The sequence below is a fragment of the Haliotis asinina genome, chromosome 3 (genome assembly GCF_037392515.1).
Source record: "Haliotis asinina isolate JCU_RB_2024 chromosome 3, JCU_Hal_asi_v2, whole genome shotgun sequence".
In the NCBI taxonomy this organism is placed as follows: Eukaryota; Metazoa; Mollusca; class Gastropoda; order Lepetellida; family Haliotidae; genus Haliotis; species Haliotis asinina.
This window is the reverse complement of record NC_090282.1, coordinates 23579649-23596405: the sequence shown is the minus strand read 5'-3', so window position 1 is coordinate 23596405 and position 16757 is coordinate 23579649. Positions and strand designations below refer to the sequence as shown.

The window sequence follows — 16757 nt, the reverse complement described above, 5'->3', positions numbered from 1 at the left end:
CTATGATTAAGAGATACACCATGAAGTATAAAAGTTTCAATAATTAGCAAGTATGTAATGATTTTGGGTGACTGATCGCAATAGCAGGATAAGTATGTACAAGACATCTTGATTACAATTTGTGATAAGCTTTTCTAACACGTATGACATAAGAAAGATATGATGCTAGTTGGGTACATATCTGACTCTGATTTCATAACGTATCAGGAATCCAATAATTGTTTAATAATGCTGACTTGAACCTTTATAACATTATCTTTTAAAGAGGAACAAGTTTATATAATGAAATGGCAAAGGGCATATGATGAAACTCAGGTATGCGTTGATAAGGCTGTGTGCATGGCCTCAGCATGAACAGATATCTTATGAAATATATTTTCAAGGAGTGTGCATCATTTACCTCCGACAATGACAAATTTAATAATGCTTGCTAATTGCTTTGAAGTTACATTTTAATAGTAACCTTTTAAAAAGGCTATGGCCAAAAGATCTAAAATCATGTAATGACAAGTCGCATGGCAATAATTGAAAACCTGTAAAGGTAGTCTAACAAGGTGTGTTTGCAGTAATATTGCATTGATTATATATAAGCCTCTTAATTGCTGTCTCATTTTCAAATTTGATTGTTTTGTGTGACTGATGGTTTCTTCCATCATAAACATGTGGCTTATGTTTAAGTTAGAATAAGATAATCTCAGATTTCATATTTTTGCAATTTTGAGTGGTGGGGCACATGATATGTGTCAAATAACAGGTGATTGATGCTAGTAACATTGCAAACTGATACACCTGAAACAGTGGGAGTCTTGAGGTACCAAATATTCTGCTGGATCACTCCACACATGTTATGTAAGTTATTTGTTTGTGTGCCATGCTTATTATCAAAGTACGATTAGATTGTCAATGAATGAGATGAGTAACATGTGGTAATAATATTTTCGTAGCTATATTAAATTTGAAATAGTAGTATAACAGCTAAAAAGCAAATACTTATGTCCGATTATATTGTTTATATTTATTGGGATGCTGTTGCTTTTAACCTACATGCCGTTGTATATGATTTGGCAAGTACTACACACAAGACAGATTACACCCACCATTATGTGAACACTTATGTCATTACTGCGTGACAGTTATAGTGATGTAGGATTTTACAATAGACTCTGCTTGTAGCAGATTTTCTTGTGATTATGGAAAGTGTTTTGTTACTTTCATTTACAAATTAATTGATTAAGTTCCACTTTGGAACAACTGAAGGAATGGTGTTAGAGTTTTCAGGAGTATACCATAAAGGAAGACTGGCGCATAGCTCCAAATAATGTATACATTTAAAATACTGATACTGTATATTTAGAACCAATTATCAAGAATGTAACATGGACACAAACAAAAATTTCACAGTTAATTTAGAACTTCATAATGTTTCTTGATATGAATTTAACATGACCATCACTCAAACAAAATTGGCTGCACAGTAGACAATTAACACAACAGTTTTTTATATATAATTTTGTAATAAACATAACAGTAGTTATGCTAATTAGTACATGTATTTTAGAGTTTTAACTTTTGTCACATGCTTGATCAGTGAAAATGTCACTGCTTTTACACTTTATTATTCCCAACATACATTTTGTACATAATAGTCATTTATTTCATATTCTGTATTTGTCCAGGTTTGTTTTATTTCAATATATAGTGTGAACTGACATATTTTATCGGTAACAACATTTTATTGCTATCATAGAAATATGTTTTTATGACTTTTTCCATTGAAAGATACCAGAAGGTGAGGGTAGTTTTCTTTTAGTTTAATAGTTATCACAGTTGATGAATACTAACATCATTTTCATAGTGTTTCATGTTCTATGTCACAACCATTATGAGCCAATTACATCAGTTACTTTGTACTTACATTAGGAATTTCATGTATGGTTTGTTCACATCAGTTGATACCTGTTAATTGCAAAAATCAATGACAACTTCAGCAACATTCTAGCCCATGCCTTATAACATTTATAAAGCATGTGTCAAGGTTTTGCTATTAACATCTGTGGAATATGTCATCGGCATGTAAATAAATTGTCCGTATCGTTACTAATTTTGAGAATGCCTTTAATTGTTTAGTAAATAAATCTGTATGACACATGAAATCATTTCAATAAATAGATAATTACCATTGAAATTGGGATTAGATTTTAGGGATTGATGTTTATTGCAATTATTTATATTATTTAGGTCTTCACATAAAATTCCCCTAAACTACATCTTGAGGGACATTACAGTTCTATGTATCGTTAAATGTTGGTTACATTTCTAATTAATTTTAACATGGATATGAGAAAAGAACAAAGAAGGCTGCACCATCAAATTCTCCATACTGTTGTCATATTGAAGTGCTAACTTAATTCAGTTGTTCATACTCATGTCATGTTTGTTTACTTTATTTGTAAATGAGAATATTTCATTTTTGGAAAAGGGAGAATTGTAAATAATTCAACAAGTTCTGTACAGTTAACTCATGCGATTTGTAATCATGAATGATTTGATTGCCTTCAGCTTTGACACTAGTTTTCTTGCTAGTATGAACCTGATGCAAGTGTAGTGTACATCTGTTTGTCAGTCTGTCTGTCTGTGTGTTTTTGAGAGGGCTGGATGTGATGTATACCTGTCTTGTATTTCATCATCCAATCATATGAGGCTAAGTATAGATATTGGTTTCATTATTGTATCACATGAATTGTATGGGAATAAACTAAATCATTGTGACAAGCCATTTCCCTAGTTTTCCTTTTTAGAAATGTTCATACATATTAAAGATAAAGTCGCATGACCTTTAGCATATCTTTTCACAACGGAGATCACACAAATACAGCAAATTTGTCCATAAACGTACCTGCGCTACATATATGTAGTACACGTGATGACACCAAGAACCTCAGTTTATCAATCTTGTTGCGATTTGAGCGTCTGCTCAAAAAGGGGAGGTAACTCCTAGCCAACCATTTGAATGATACATACGGCACGTTCAGGTTCAGACCTGTGTGTCATGACCGTGACACATGTGCAGATATATCCTATACAGCCTATGTATGATGAAAATCTTTGCCAAGTCGATATTTATAAAGTAATGAAGATAATATGAAACGTATTTCAATTCAGGGATAAATAGATAATGTTTCGCGGTACCCACCCTCACCCCTAAGAAACAAACAAAGCAAAGATAAACAAGCACGACAACAATTCGTTGTTGAAACTGTTGTAACGAACTGAAAAAAACAGAAGTACATGTCGGTGCAAATTTGGAATTCGAGCCGATAATCACAAGAGTCTAGCAAGAATACCCAGATAACATCTGTGGAGATCGATGTGACCTAAGCCCACACGTACGCCCATTTCGTGTGTCATATAACATTACTGCAGTAGAAAACATACAGGTCAGACAAGCAGCATACAAGTATAAGTTCTATCTTAACCCAAACGGTTTCAGTGACGATGCCAAAGCTCAGTGATTTTAGGAAGAGCACAGTTAGAACACAGACAAATTTCGCTCGCATATATGAAGACTGGTCATTTTCTCTACGCTGCGCAACCACATTTGCGCTACAGTTTGCCTGTGGTTAGAATCAGCTGTCGTCGTCTAGGGGAGGCTACTCTCGTTTGATACCATAGGGTCAAGGTCGTAAATATTGCGAACTCTGTCAATGATACAACAGTGTAAGCTGTTTGTTTGGGCGAGTGATGCCCTTGGTAACCACTTTTTCCTTCTTAACTACTCGTCTCTTTCCGTGACCTGCAAGAAGACTCGTACCCCTCTCGTACGCCATTATTGCCAAGAATCGTGGCAAACCAATCAAATCGCGCGTAGTAATATGTGAAAAAGTCTGAAATAGTTTCTTAGTTATTTCGATTTTAATGTTTATTTCTGTGATCATATAATTTTTTGGGTAATGATATTTGTTAACGGGCTAAGAAACTTACTTACAGTGACTACTGTGTTATATTATAAAATATTTAGCGTGTGAACATGTCACTGCATATCGAAGCATGGAAATAGCGACGCCGCCAAACTTTGAAACTTCGCTTAAGTTTGCAAAGCACAATTTAAACATTAATTTTGAGCTGAAGGATCAGCAACTGTTAACACTGAGACATCTTTACGAGGGAAATGACTGTATAGCCGTTTTGCCAACTGGATATGGCAAAAGTGTTATATTTCAACTTTTACCGTGGCTGCTCCAAAAGGATATGTCAAATCCAGGGATGGTCATCGTTGTGTGTCCACTCAATTCCTTGATGCAGGACCAGGTTCTGTCATTGTGTGACCGTGGGATCAAAGCCTGTTTTCTTAATTCACAAGGTAGTCATTTTTTTCTCTTATTGAGATCGTAAATGGTAATTCAGACTGTCACCACCATCACATGATGGAGTGTCATAAACGTCATGTTGTCATAATATTAATAAGGGTGTTCCCACCCATACCGTATGAGTGTGTGTATGTATTTAGTGTTTGCTCATAACTTCTATATATACAAACAATATTATTAAGTAACTAAGCCCTTTCATTTGTCAGTACTGAATTGACGATGGTGTGTGTATTCACAGGTACTGCTGGAAAGACTTACAAGATGATCTCACGCCAGACTGATGTGGAGAAGCAAGAAGAAGAGGAGGAGAATGAAGAAGATGAAGACGAAGTAACTGAAAATGACATTCATGCGCCAACTTATGTCAACATTAAAGAACTGCGGCAGGGAGAATTCAACATCATCTATGCCCATCCGGAGACTCTTCTCAACAACAAGACAGTTGGAAGTCTACTCAGATCTCCACTTTTCCAAGAAAAAGTCTGCGCCGTTGTTATTGATGAAGTGCACATGATATCTGAATGGTGAGCATGAGCAGGATAACTTAAGGCATTTTTCAATGAGGAAGAACTTTTTCTTCAGCCTGGTTGAAATACAAACCATCAATACTGAGTTAGCAAGTAAAAAGTATTTGCCTCATGATTCTAAAGAACATACGAGGTGGGTGGGGTAGCCAAGTGGTTAAAGCATTTGCTCATCATTGTTGCTGTACATAGCATTATATTACACTCACTCTCTTACTCAATTTGCTATATGTGTCATTCCAAAAGGAATCATTTAGACATCATTTGTATGCTTTTTTGGGTGTCAATAACAACACTTCTGAATATTATTGAATTGTTAACAGAGATATACAGTATATCACATCCTTCAAACATAACCAAGATAATATTTATCCCTGACTGCTAATAAGCAGAAAGAATAAGTTTGAAGTAAAAACACTGTTACAATATATGAGCAACATTTCAATCTCTTAATGAGTTCCATGAAATTAATAAATTAATTAATAAATTGTGTATCCATGAACAATGGTTCTTCAGACAAGCACGTGATACCACTATGCATTGTATACCATGGAAATGCCTTATAAATCCTGTTTCATTTCTACAGGGGTCCAAAATTTAGAAAAGCATTCAAGAAATTATCAGAGGTTATCTGCATTTTTGCTGATGCCGCTCATCTGGCACTGACTGCAACTGCTACCCCTCAAGCCGTTAAAGAACTTGCTGCAGACCTTCAGTTTGTTGACTTTAAGACGATCAGAATAAACCCTGATCGTGTCAACATCTTTCTAGAGGTATCATTTGTTTTGTTTTTTTCAAAAACATTTTCATTACACTAGATATCCTTATGGTAATGCCCAGATGGCAGACCAAACATAGAAACAATGTATGTAGTACATGCATTACTTTTGTAGGTCATTTCAGTAAAAGCATGTACATAATGTATGTTCTGGAGGAAATAGCAAACCATTTGAGTTGATGCTAACTCCAGATGTATTGACAGGATATGACACAAGTAACCTGAATAATAGCAATGATGTATTATTACATGAGAGATCAATTAAAAAATTCAGTCTATTACAAATGAAAATTTGAGCAGTTGCTATATCTAAACCCACTTCTTTCAGATTCAAACTCGTCTGCCAAATATCAGGAAACACGAAAAATTAGACAACCTAATTCAACCACTTGCTGAAGACCTTAGTAATCGTCTGGCTGAATTCCCTCTGACAGTTGTTTACATCAACAATGATGAGGCACTGGGATACTGCTATCAGTATGTAGCAAGACATCTAAAGGAAAAGGCATACATTCCTACAGAATCACACATTCCAGAAAACCGAATTTTTGCCCAGTACCACAAGGCATACACAGATGAAATGAAAACCCATATTGTGTGTGAACTGAGGAAAGAAAACCCCAAAATAAGGTTGGTCCTTGCCACTGTTGCCTTAGGCATGGGTCTGAATGCACCTAGCATACGACGTGTAATCCATTTTCAACCCCCTACAACCCTTGAGAAATATCTCCAGGAAATAGGTCGAGCAGGACGAGATGGCAAAAAGTCTAGTGCCCTACTGTATTACAACAAGAATGACATTGCAAAGAATCGTGAGGACATGACAGAGGCAATGATCAAGTACTGTACAAACAGGACCACTTGCTTAAGGCTGCAGCTTGTTTCATATTTTGGTTTTGATTCAGTCATCTTTTCTGATAACCCAGCTGATTGTTGCATTAACTGCAGGACAGCTCAGAAAGGAATGTGAAATATGTGATCATAAAAATTGTTTGAGTCCGTGTGGACAAAGCAAGTATGCTCTCAGAAATGTAAGGCTGAGGATGTGCAGATTTTGTCGACAGGGGCTGCTGATTCTAACAATGATTCAGCTACCTGAGGGTCCCCAGTATTGTACTCAACTAAATCTGGAAGGGTATATTGTGATACTTCATCATCAGGAATCCCATGAAAACAATTATGTGCTGCATGAAGTGACTTGGAATCTTAAATAGGGGACTCAAAGGGCCATAGGACCCGGCATGAAGAACGATCACTGAATTTGCACAAAGTTTATTACAGTTAGCATTGTCCCAACTCCTTATTTTCTGGTATAAGATTATCAAACTGGATATACACATAGACCATAGAACAAATTATGTAAGAAATAAGTGAATCAACAATCGTGAGACAAAATATATATTTCCATCATAATACCCTCTCAAACAATTATCAAAGAAAATTTAAAAACTATAGTTTTGCATGAAAGTAAATGCAAAAAGATTTTTATGTTACATTTGACAATTGCACAATCTCAAATTCTATCAGGTCAGGTTATGTAATTACATTGTGTAAAAAGGCTAATTTTGTGCCATACACTTTCCTGGTTTTATAAAATAAATGGGGCTGCAATTACTTTCATGCAAATTACATGTCAACTTGGTAGCATCAATGTTTTTTTACTAAACCTATGTTCATGTCATCTTATATGATCATAATGTATTGTGCAGAATGTCTGAAGTCTAAGAAATAAAAATGTTACTTATTGTTAACTGGACTTAATGTGATCATTTCTCATACACACTTACATTGAAGTGAAAACATTGACATTTGTACTTTTGAAGATACAAATATTGTGACCTTAATCCTTACCAATGTCACATGCAAATACAGTACTGTCCTTTCCTTGTGTAACACCAAGAACAGTATGCACAATTAACATTTAAGGTTTTGACACACAGAAAAAGTCAGGTTTGTTTTCAGTGGTACACAGTCAACATGTATCAGAAAGTGGATTTACTGTCACAAAGTACAATTTTGAATCAGTTGCCCACAAAATAGAATGTTCTGACAACTGTATTAGTGTATAAATTTCAATCCACGACTTACAGTCATTTTTACTCCACTTCATCATCATCAGGCACAAACACAACTCCCCTTTTCAGACGGTCCACATTAGTCTGGATGCTGTTTCTCATCTGTTGCACATTGAAGGAAAACGGGGTCTGACTAATACCTTGGAACCCTTTTAGCTGCCTTCCAGGAGTAACTATCCATGGGTTACTTGTCTGCAGGACAGACAGTATCTCCTTGATGTCATCAGAAGATGATCTCTGTCTGTGACTTGTGTGATAGTCAGCAGATTTTGTCAAAGACACTACATTATCAGAAATGCTTTCAACAACTGGTGCAACTTTTGATATTTTGACAATGGACTTCTCTGTCTTGTTGGCACCAAGACCTTTTATCAGACCTTTTAACACCAGGACCTGATTTTCCTTTTGCATGTCTGCTGCCTTGTTATGGCCCTGTCTGCCAGTGGGATTTACAAATGATGCAGCACGTACTTTCATAGCCATGCGGGAGGACAGCATGATCTCAGTTTTGAGAATATAGTCAATACACTCGGACATGTACTTTGAAAGGCTTGAGTGTGAGTAGAAGAATGGTATCATGAACTTCAGAGTAATGTTGTTCAAGTACATGTTGCCTTCTGAGATACCATCTTGAAACACAAGTATGACAAAGTACCAGTTCATGAAGTTTACAACATAGTTGTGGAGATCATCTCCCATTGACACATCTTTGTTAATAAGAACTGGGGTTGTAAAACCTGGGAGAGGTACAGATACCCCATTCTCAACTTCAGTCGGAGTAGCAGTAAGCACAAAAATGTTTCCTGGAGCACCTACTCGGACTTGTATTTGGTTGTTAACCACTGGAAGAGTCAGCTTTGTCTTGGTCTGTTCCACTGTAACTGTCATGTTGCACTTGTCTGCTTCAGATTTCTAGGGGTACAAACAAAACTGGGTTGAAATGCTACATTGAGAATATTATGTACACATGAATAAAAAGGCCACTTCTTTAAGGAACAAACAAATGTAACAATAAAATTTATCGGAAATGTTATCAGCAAATTTCTAGACCCTTCAAACAGATTCTATTGAAATTCCAGTAGTTCCAAATGAAAATCATAACAGCAGTTCATTTCATTCACTAAAATAGTTATACATATTGTATGGTAAGCACATAATAAAACAAACCAAACCAAACCTTTTTCTGGTCCACTGGTGGAATGAACATATTATCCAAAAGTTGGTCCATGATTCTGTGGAACACTTCCTCCTTTTTCTTGTTGTGCCACAAATTCACCTTTGGTGGGATATCTGGATGTTTCAAGTCATCGCTCAAGTCCTTGAGTCCAAACATGTGCTTCGTCAGTTGAAGAAAGTATGATGTGCCCACAACATCTACAAACTGTTCATGTGCCTGGAAAACATACAGTTTAGCATTCAGGTTCATGGCTAATATGTAGTGATAATTAAGCAAATTGATAACCACCATATTGTGGGTGTAGAATACTGTATTATCAGTCATAGTTTTCTCTTACAGCTGAAGCTTTTGTACCTACGGTCACTCTTTTGCCACTTTGCTAAATTCGACGGAAGTAATCAAAAAGAGACACAAGTACCTTAAACCGCACTTTCACTTTACCATCAACATTTGACCTTTGAATGACCAGTTTCAAATGTCCAAGCGTGCCCTTGTCAATTCCCTTGTCAAGCTTGAGAAACTTCCTGCATAATTTCTGCCAATAATTGCAAAGACATTTTCATATAGGTCATTATAACATATGTTGTATCTGCTATTACACTTTTTTGTAAGTACAGACTCTAATCCTTTTGTTTGGCATCCCATCCTTGATTCAAACCCCACACCCTCAGAGTCAGGCACCTAATTGCTATCACACAAATTCAGCCAACAAAAGTAGTAGAATATGTACTTTACAAAGAAAGTGTAATCCCGAATATATGATATATTTCATCAATTTCAATATGTGCATTCATACTAGTCATTGAAAAGTTATGGACTGATACATACCAGGCAATTACACTCATTTGGCATAGTCAACATTGCTTGAGAGGTTAATTTTGAAGTTAAGCTATTTGTCTATGTGTCAGCAGAAAAAATGTATTCAAGAACCTGATAGGTTCAGTTAAACTCACAAGTGTTTGGATGTTTCATTCCATGTCATTCCCGCTAACCCTCATATGCTTTGTCTACATAAGAATAAGGGCAACATATTTGTGATAGTATCATCTCTACCTCAAGAAAATCTTGAAGAGTGTGGAACATTTCCACAATGACTGGTTCCAACTGATCAAATCTTGACTGCACAGTGTGTGTCCCTTCCCTCAAGGCTTTTGCTCCTTGGAGTCTTACTCTTGTCAGTTGGTCCCCACCCACCGGAACTTGTAATGTTTCAAGCTCTGAGCCTAAAATGAAGTATTAATTGATTAAATGCATATGAATACATATGAAAGGAAAATCATGCAACAACTACAAACTGCTGTGTGTAAATTTATGAAAATGAATACAAAATGTAGGTAATATGTAATATATGAAATGACAATCATTTACATAATCTCAAAAATTTCATTGTTCTATATATGTATAGATGCCATGATTGAACAGAATCTTATAGGAAGAATGAAACATTTACCTCTTCCTGCTTTGGCATACCAGTGGTTGATGTGCTTGACGCAGGCATCCATTATGTCAATACAGTCAGAGTATGATGCCTCATTTTTTAAAATGATTGGCAACAAGTGAATTGATGAAGCCTTTGACATCTCTACTTGTCTAGCATGTGGAACATGGGTTGGAATGAGACTTTTCATCCAGCTGAATGCATCTACATGCTCTACTAATTTCCTTGCCAGCAAGACCTTTACATATTCTTTAAACTTTCTGATTTCTTCACATGTAGGCAGGAAGTCATCTGCACCCACTGATTCCACCTCTTTCTGAGGAGCTTTGTTCGACAATTGCGAAACATCAATCCTGTCCGCAACAAAGTCAGAAGCAAAGAAATGGTAGTCCTTACTCTTGTTTGTCATTCGAACATCATTTGTAGTTACTCTCAAATCTAGATTGTCACCATTTAGCTTCCCATCCAAACCTGTACAAACAAATTACAAATCAGTTTATACACACAATTCTTCTTCAAGCAAATTTGAACTTCTGATTCATGATGATAATTCTATGCTATAACGTATGACATTACAGATATTGATAGCAGTTTATACACAAATTGTGACCTGAGAATTTATACAATGTACACATTGTACTACACAGATTGTTTAAACAATCAAAACTTAATGAACAGCATGTTTGAAGCACTTATGCCATAGTGTAAGACTACTGGGAAGGATTTACTGCAATGGGGCTTGATTGTACAAGAACCTCTACTGAAATTAAATATCAGCATCAAGATAACCTGAAGAAATTGTCTGTATGATGCTATCTTCACAGTGTGCTGCATAACTGTCCAACAGCTGATCCTTGGTCTTGTCCGACAGTGTGACGTGGATCTTGTTTAGAACTGAGAGAAGCTGAAATATTTGTGATAACATTTAGGAACTTACTTTGAACAATATACATTCCAAAGAGGTGAAGAGAACTGTATTAAAAAAGTAAGCACATTTATTTTAACGAGAATCATATTAAGCAGAATACAGCTATATACGTACACAAATATAAATAATAAAAATTTCACAATATTTCAATAAACATTTGATTACCATATATATGTCAATTAGGGTTTTAAAGAAATCACTTACTTTATATGTCTGGATACCATCTTCTCTTTAGTGGTCAAATATGCTTAAATTCAAACAAAGAACAGGAAACACATGAACGGGTAACAAATACTGTAAACATATGAAATCTATGGTGGTGTACACTATGTCGCTTAATAAAAGACCTAAAAAACTTTGATGACTTCATCTCCAATTAACATAATCACGCTTAAGTAACGGCTAAAATGTACATGTAGCATATTTTGGTGAATTTACATGGTAATACATGTACATTGTAGAATTCCATACCAAAAATGAATTTTTTTGCCAGCAGAGATTTTGAGAGCGAGGGACATCAATGTTTTTTTTGTTTTCATGAAAAACAACCCCACCATAAACAAACATAATGTATTCTTTCATTTACAACTTTAAAATAGGAGATGAAACCAATTGGAAACAAAATATAAATTTCCAGAAATAAAAACAAATTTCAATTGAAGGAATGCTATGATTAATACATATGTATTAAAGCACGTATGTATATAAAATAAAATTAAGTAATAACATCCATTCGAGGTTACTTATTTCAAAAGAAAAAGAAAACAAGCTCTTCTAACATGCTTCAAAAGAGCTTGTAAATGTAACATAACTAAACATGTAATTTAAGTGAAGGTACCATATTATCTGCATGATATCTGATGGCTGTGGTCGTAAAAAGTCTTTGTACAGCAGACACTTTATTGTTGTTTGAGTGCAGTATCATACCATAGATGGTAGCTATGGTAGAAATCTTTGATGACAGCGTTATCTTGTCACCTAATGCAACATGCAGAATTGAAAACAAAAATGGGGACACCCTCTGCAGTTCACACACTGCCTCAGAAAAAATATCACAGTTAGATAAATACTGAGGGGACTTTGAATACAGAACACTCTTTCCTGCTGCACACATCTTTGTCAGAGCTTGACACATATCTTCAGTGTGTGAGACCCATCCACTTGTATCTGGTTTAGTCTCAATAAGTCTTTCTGCTGACAACTTGTTTGGTCTGTCAATTTGTTCAGAGGCACATCGTACAATAGGCTTTGCATACACATGTTCAAATTTCACAGGGTCTTCCTGTGGCTGTGTTGTTGCTGCATAGAGATGATCCTGCTTAGTCGTGTCAAAACGATATGACGAATCACCACTGTCGTCAACAGAGGATGTTGCAGCCTCCGAAAACAATCTTCTTCGGCGTACCTTTTGGGCTGATTTGTCTGACTGGGATGTGGTAGCATCACTAATTCTTAGTTTCTCAACAGAAGAAATGAGTTGACACGCAACACTCACCCTTTTAGGTGTGCTTACCTTAGGCGTTGAAAGTAGTCTTTTGGGACGTTGTAGTTGCTCTAGTCCTGATTTGGCATTGCGTATGGCAGTCGCTTGGAAAACTGCGAAGGTTTCAACTTTATTGTGGCACGACCGGCAAATGTACAGTAACTGAATATCCGAGTCATTAATTTCTATCCGTAAAAACTGCCTAAACTTGTCCCTAAATTCAAGATCCTGTGCCAGTTTCTTTCCTTTCAAACTGAGTAATCTTCCGGCCTTCTTTCTGCAAGTTAAACAAACTTCTTCTTCGTGTTTTCTTGGAGTAGCCATGCTTGAAAACGGAGTTATCTTTCTATGGAAATAGTCCGTCAATCTAGACTAGTTTCATCTCCGCGCCCGTTTGCGCTTAGACAAGACCCAGTCGGTAACATGGCCACGAGATGGGTACGAGACGCCATCCGGCTTTCCGGAATGACCCGAGTAGTTACGCCATCCGGCTTTCCGGAATGACCCGAGTAGTTACGAATGCAGTTTGCCTGTGGTTAGAATCAGCTGTCGTCGTCTAGGGGAGGCTACTCTCGTTTGATACCATAGGGTCAAGGTCGTAAATATTGCGAACTCTGTCAATGATACAACTGTGTAAGCTGTTTGTTTGGGCGAGTGATGCCCTTGGTAACCACTTTTTCCTTCTTCAAATGTATGTTTTCATGTGGCCGAACGTTTGACACGTTCGGCCTGCGATATGTTTTTGAGTCTATATAAAGCGTGTTCGCGAAAAAATGAGCCTAACTGCCTCTCAGCGGGAATGGTATACAACATATACTCCATATATATTCTATATAGGCTCCCTGCTCTCAGATGGCACAAGCATCTCCATTGTTTTCAATTAAATATACACGGAACCATATAATTGTGTTAGAAGTCTAAATGAGAAACAGCATCGGATATCATATTTGCCACTTATGCATCAATTTTCAAAACTGCCCTCCACATTTCAACCAAAAAACTCAACGAGAGTTTTGTTGAGTGCATAGGCAGTTCCAGAGGAGGGTGCAGGGATGCGAACCAGCCCTATCCCCTTTTGCCTTCTTCATAGAAAAGCTGTATCCGCCCAGGAGTGAATGTTGTACTATACTATTTCTCACAGTCCTGAGCCACATGATTCTCTATTTTGTATACCCACACGGCTATGCGAAAGCTCTAAATATAACCAGATTTTCTTAATGTCCTCACATCACTTGGGTTCCTCATCATTGTAAATGGAATTATTGTCGTGTATCACAATTTTAAGAAGCGGCTAGCGGGATCGTTTGGTCAACCTGTTTGACTTGGTTGACACATGTCATCGTATCCCAGTTGCGTATATCGACGCTCATGCTGTTGATCACGGGATTGCCTGGTTGAGACTCGATTATTTACAGACCGACGCCACATAAAGCTAAAACTAAACTCACTCACTAATATTAGGGATCGCAACTCAGTCTTCAGGTCCCCGATACCTACCACGCTACGGAGATGGTCTTCAAATCATATGCCCCAAATTACAATTTGCTTCTGTCAGTGTGTATGTGTGCGTGCGTGCGTGTGCGCGCCTGTTGGTGTGTGTCTGTGTGTGTGCGCGCGCGTATGCTTTTTACAGTTGCTTACGGTGTCCTGTGAATAATTCTGGTTCGGAATTCCAATTTATGAGACTGCTAATCCCCCTAATGGTGCGTTAGATTCTGGGATCGCTACACAGTACCTGGGACTCCCCAGATAACATTCATAGTTGGCCCAACATGTTGAGTCATATTCCACATTTACCAAAAATAGGTTACATAAAAACTACATCTGTATGCTTCAAGTTTTCTCATTTTAAAATGTATTTAACTTAAGCCGCACCTAATGTTCGTCAGAATTTTGTTTGTGATCAACATTATAATTATTCCTTCATATTGTCAGGGAGACGAAACTCCCCGAAACTCCCCGAAAAGCCACTGAACGTATGTCTCGGGTCGTTACGTAACCAGTGTAGTCAATATAGCGGCAGCGTAGTATTTAAGATTGAGCCCGGTTTATTTTCAGCAACTGATTAAATTCGCTGAGTGTTATAACAACTGAAATCCTTCATGTAGAAGATAAGTTAACTATTTTGTCACTTTTGTTTAAGTCAAACAGTTGGTATTAGTCACCGTGTTAGGACAGTAATTAGCAGAAAAGTTACAAGTCGGTATGTTCTAGCTCACTGGCTTCTATTCTCGATTCACCGCGCAGATCGACTAAACTGTGCCTATGAAAACTTCTTTCACAAATTCGTTTAATTTTTAGAATGGAAACATGCCTTTAGTTGAAGGTATTTGCAAGTAATAGTAATAGTTTTATGGCTTAGAAAAAATTGTTAAGGTGTTTTTGACGTGTGTGAAAAATATGACATATCGCCGAACTGTTCTGATCCGCCATTGAAATGCTACACGCTGTTGTTTGAGTGTTACAAAATCATCTTTGACATACACCTTTAATTCTTATGAGGGAAGTATACTATCAGGTGAAATGTCTTTGCAAGTAATAGTGATAGTTTCATAATCTAAAAAAGAATGTTAGGGTGTGTTTGGGGTGTGTGAAAAATGTGACATATCGCTGATCTGATTTGATCTGCCATTGAAATACTACTCTTCGTTGTTTGAGTGTTTCTAGTTATTACTTTAAATACATCTTTCACATACACCTTTAACGCTTAGGAGGTGAATATACTTTCAGGTGAAATGTGTTTGCAAGTAATAGTGATAGTTGTGATAGTTTCATAATCCAAAACAAAAAGTTAGCGTGTATTTGAGGTGTGTGAAAAATAAGACATATCGCCGATCTGATCTGAGCCGCCATTGATGCTTGTGATGCTTGAGGGTTATAGTTCCATAACCTCTTTCTTTCTTGTTGATCTTTTTATTTGACAAAACAGGAAAGGTGTTCAGGACGCTTTTACACATTCTGTTTTTGAGGGTTGTATGACAGTGTCAGTTAACATTTTGTTCATGTCCATTCCATTCCCCACAATAAGATATCTGAATTAATTATTAATGTAAACAAAAATGTCTCAAATTAGATTTTAAAAAAAGCACAGCTGGAGTTAACACATGTGTTCTCGCGATACTTTTGCGTTCTTTAACATGTTTTGGGAGGGAAGGCCGTGGTGTATCATTTATTCTTTCATTCACTCACATATGTACTTCTTTCTTTTGTTGTGTTTCTTTCATTCAATCACATAATTCTTGCTCTTCATTCATTCATTCATTGTAAAATTCCGACCGATACAATATACTGGTTGAAGTTCTGTTAAACCAGGGAGGCTATATAGACGAGCCAAGTCATTGTGTGCGTCGGAGCATAACGAGACACACATTAATTAGTACAAATGGTAAAGAAAGCAAGCGAGTGACCTATCCCTGTTGTAGAGTATCCCTGATATTGTGGATTCTGGGCTAAAGGGTCCGTTCATAATCTATGGCTAGGTGTGGTGGTGATGATTCGGGATGTGTTCTCATCAATGTTGTACACATTATCTGGAGCGGGGAGTAGGGGCATTGTTGATTTTTACATGACAAGCAGGGATGGGCGTAAAATTTAGGGGGTGGGTCATTCACATAGTACATGTATGCTACTCCATAAAATCATCATCGTATGAACGGTCCCAAAAGCTTGAATATAAAACAGATGGTAACAACCAAACTCATTTCAATTTAAAAGGAACCCAATGGAGACTCAAAACATTGGGAAATCTGGTTCAGTGACTGTGAGACAGACAAAGTGAATTCTTGAAGACTATTAAGTCTTCCTAAAGATCTATTATCTGGAGTATTTTCGGGAATCTGGGTCTGTCTTCCAGACAATGCGCAGTAGCCAGTCGAATGTACATAGTCCCTCGTCTCAATATCAACATACTAAAGCATACATCTGCAGGACCATCTAAATTCATGTCCCACACAGGCGCATCAACTTCCCCAACTGGAAGCAATTGTC

General features: G+C 36.8%; 2 protein-coding genes across 3 annotated transcripts; one reads left to right on the top strand and one right to left on the bottom strand.

Annotated features, from left to right (window-relative positions):
* The first annotated feature begins 4047 nt into the window (after positions 1–4047).
* On the top strand, positions 4048–6639 carry LOC137278765 (recQ-like DNA helicase BLM). Its single transcript, XM_067811276.1, has 4 exons — positions 4048–4360; positions 4606–4891; positions 5478–5664; positions 5998–6639. Exons 1-4 carry the CDS (start codon positions 4048–4050, stop codon positions 6637–6639), a joined length of 1428 nt encoding a protein of 475 aa, XP_067667377.1.
* Positions 6640–6925: 286 nt separating this feature from the next.
* On the bottom strand, positions 6926–13190 carry LOC137276686 (uncharacterized). 2 transcript variants are annotated; one of them, XM_067808302.1, is made up of 8 exons: positions 12801–13190; positions 11492–11534; positions 11149–11263; positions 10372–10830; positions 9975–10144; positions 9340–9456; positions 8922–9137; positions 6926–8656 (listed from the first exon to the last, which is right to left on the bottom strand). In XM_067808302.1, exons 4-8 carry the CDS (start codon positions 10766–10768, stop codon positions 7766–7768), a joined length of 1791 nt encoding a protein of 596 aa, XP_067664403.1. In that variant the 5' UTR covers positions 10769–10830; positions 11149–11263; positions 11492–11534; positions 12801–13190; the 3' UTR covers positions 6926–7765. The 2 variants fall into 2 exon arrangements, with proteins under 2 accessions (XP_067664403.1, XP_067664404.1); XM_067808303.1 differs by having other exon boundaries at positions 12126–13120.
* Between the last annotated feature and the right edge of the window lie 3567 nt (positions 13191–16757).